At 52.4% G+C, this 2,503-nt stretch overlaps 1 protein-coding gene across 1 annotated transcript; it reads right to left on the reverse strand.

The window, feature by feature from the left end:
- Positions 1 to 673: 673 nt before the first annotated feature.
- On the reverse strand, positions 674 to 1,177 carry LOC120292114 (pentatricopeptide repeat-containing protein At1g77170, mitochondrial-like). Its single transcript, XM_039310015.1, has one exon. The coding sequence runs from the start codon at positions 1,175 to 1,177 to the stop codon at positions 674 to 676; it is 504 nt and encodes a 167-aa protein (XP_039165949.1).
- Between the last annotated feature and the right edge of the window lie 1,326 nt (positions 1,178 to 2,503).

Here is a 2,503-nt window from a genome sequence, read left to right on the forward strand (position 1 = left end):
TTAGGCAGCCTGTAGTATAATAGTTTACTAATCGGGCTTAGTGGGGTAGAACTCGCTGAGACGTAGTCTCATCCCAGTTTGGGGAAAAACATTTCGGGACCCCGATGAGGAGCTGAGGAGGAGTCTAAGAAGGAGAACTCGGAGGTGAAACTTAAAGAGAAGGATTTTTGGAAGAAGAAGATAATCCCGAGAGGGGCCTTGAGTATGGCCTGGATGTGCTGAGAGTCTACCTTCTTTTGAGATCTCCATTTTGATGTGAATAGTTTTGAAGTGGTTTTTGTTTTGTATAAAAGTTTGGTTATAAATTTCAATATGAAAAATATGGCCCTGCTTTTCTATCCCATCGTTTTATTGTCTGGGGATTTTAATTGCTTCCGCATGTGCTTAATAAATGAAAGGGTCGGCGATACTAGTCCTGGGATATCGCATATTAAAATCGACCAAGGTAGAAGGATGTGTGCATGCCCGAGGATCGGGGCGTGACACTCCGCGTCTTGGTCGTGGTCGCCTCCGATCCTAACTCCGGCTCTTCTGGTCGAGGTTCGGAGGGTCCGAGGTGGGGAACGGCGAGGGGTTGGTGAGCTTGAGAGGGTCTTGAGAAGCGTTCTCGTCCTCCTCAAAGAAGAGCTTGAGTCGGGGTTCCCGCCGCTCGTCACTGGGGGGACGGTGGTTGCTAGTCCGGATGGAGGCCGGAGAAGAGGAGGCACAGCTCCTCGGCCGCGGGGACATGCAGCCTGCCGGCTTCAAAATCAAAGATCGGCACACCGCCTTCAAGACAATCGGAAGAGTGTAAGAATCCGACGAACGCCCGCCTCGCCATGAACGCGTACACGAGCAACGCCTTTCTCGGGGCGTCTAGCCTCGCGTACACTCTTATGATATTCCAGTGGAACGCGACGGGATTCGAGTCCAACAAGCGGGAGCGGATCACATGGGCATGTATCAAGCTCAACCCTCGCTTGTCACCGCATTCGGACAAGAGGGTCGCCACCATCTTGGCGTGGGCTTGGGTCGAGCTCGGCGAATCGGGCTGCTGTCGAGATTGCGCGAGGAGGGAAACGACGGAAGACGCATTGGCTTTGTGGGTGCCGCCGTGATCGAAAGCGCAAGAGGTCCAAAGCCGTCTTCTTGAGCTGAACTTGGAGAGCCCACGTTGAAGGTGGCGAAACGAGATCATGCGCTACACGATTTCAGCGCAGCCGCTCTTGAGTCGGAATATGCAATGTATTTTATGTCCTTGTACTTTTGTTTTCATCGGCCTAAGTTGTCGATTCCATGTGAAGCATTACGTTTTAAGGGATCATAAAATTAAAGAAAGAGATATGTTTGCCGAGATCAAGATGGACGCATAAGCACAAATGCTGGATAAAAACTCCATGAAGCGTATTGGTTTTCAATGGATCCATGAGCAATCGAATAATCAATGTGTAAGTTTAACGGAGAAACCGAATTCTTAAGAATGAAAGGAAAACAAGAGAGAAAGGTAGGAGAAGAAGAAATGGAAAATTAAAATTGATGAGAAGCAAAATTAAGTCGACACAAATGCGGTCTATGCAGCTATGTGAGAAGTTCTCAAACTTCCGGCCCGGACATCTAAAGTTGAGTGGAAGAACAGGAAAAGGCAAAATGGCGTAGCATCCAATTTGAAGAACACATTGCCCAATTCGATAGCCACTAGAACCGAGGCTTTGAACCGATTGTGAAGCCGATCTTGACCCATTTTCCTCGTCGATCTTCTCTCGTGCTTCTAAAGTGCTTCGAAGGCTAGCCGCATCTTGCCCGGATGGCTAACGTCTTCATGATGTCAGGACACCCGTTGTTGTTCTTGTCGAAGAGCGTTCTGTCAATGGGAACCGAGGAGCTGGAGTTAGGATCGGAGGCAACCACGACCAAGACACGGAGGCGAATCCCGTCGCGTTCCACTGGAACATCATAAGAGCATACGCGAGGCTAGACGCCCCGAGAAAGGCGCTGCTCGTGTACGCGTTCATGGTGAGGGCGGGCGTTCGCCGATTCTTACACTCTTCCGATTGTCTTGAAGGCGGTGTGCCGATCTTTTGATTTTGAAGCCGGCAAGGCCGCATGTCCCCGCGGGCGAGGAGCCGTGCCTCCTCTTCTCCGGCCTCCCTCCACCTGACTCCCGGCCAACCACCCCCCCCGGCCGACGAGCAACGAACCCCGACTCAAGCTCTTCTTTGAGGAGGACGAGAACCGGCTTCTCAAGTCCCTCTCCAAGCTCACCAACCCTCGCCGTTCCCCACCTCGGACCCTCCGAACCTCGACCGAAGAGCCGGAGTTAGGACCGGAGGGGACCACGACCAAGACGCAGAGGCGGTCGGAGGTCGAGGTCGGGACTCGGGCAGCTACGATCGGCGCGGCTCTTAGGAGCGAAAGAGATCGTTCACAACAAGCGCCGCGTGTCGTCGCCGTGCACTCACTTCCATAACCAACGACAACCAAATCATCGCCGTCCGTGCCCATTTGTTCCTCCACATGGCGAGCA

This window comes from Eucalyptus grandis, chromosome 3 (genome assembly GCF_016545825.1).
Source record: "Eucalyptus grandis isolate ANBG69807.140 chromosome 3, ASM1654582v1, whole genome shotgun sequence".
Taxonomy (NCBI): domain Eukaryota; kingdom Viridiplantae; phylum Streptophyta; class Magnoliopsida; order Myrtales; family Myrtaceae; genus Eucalyptus; species Eucalyptus grandis.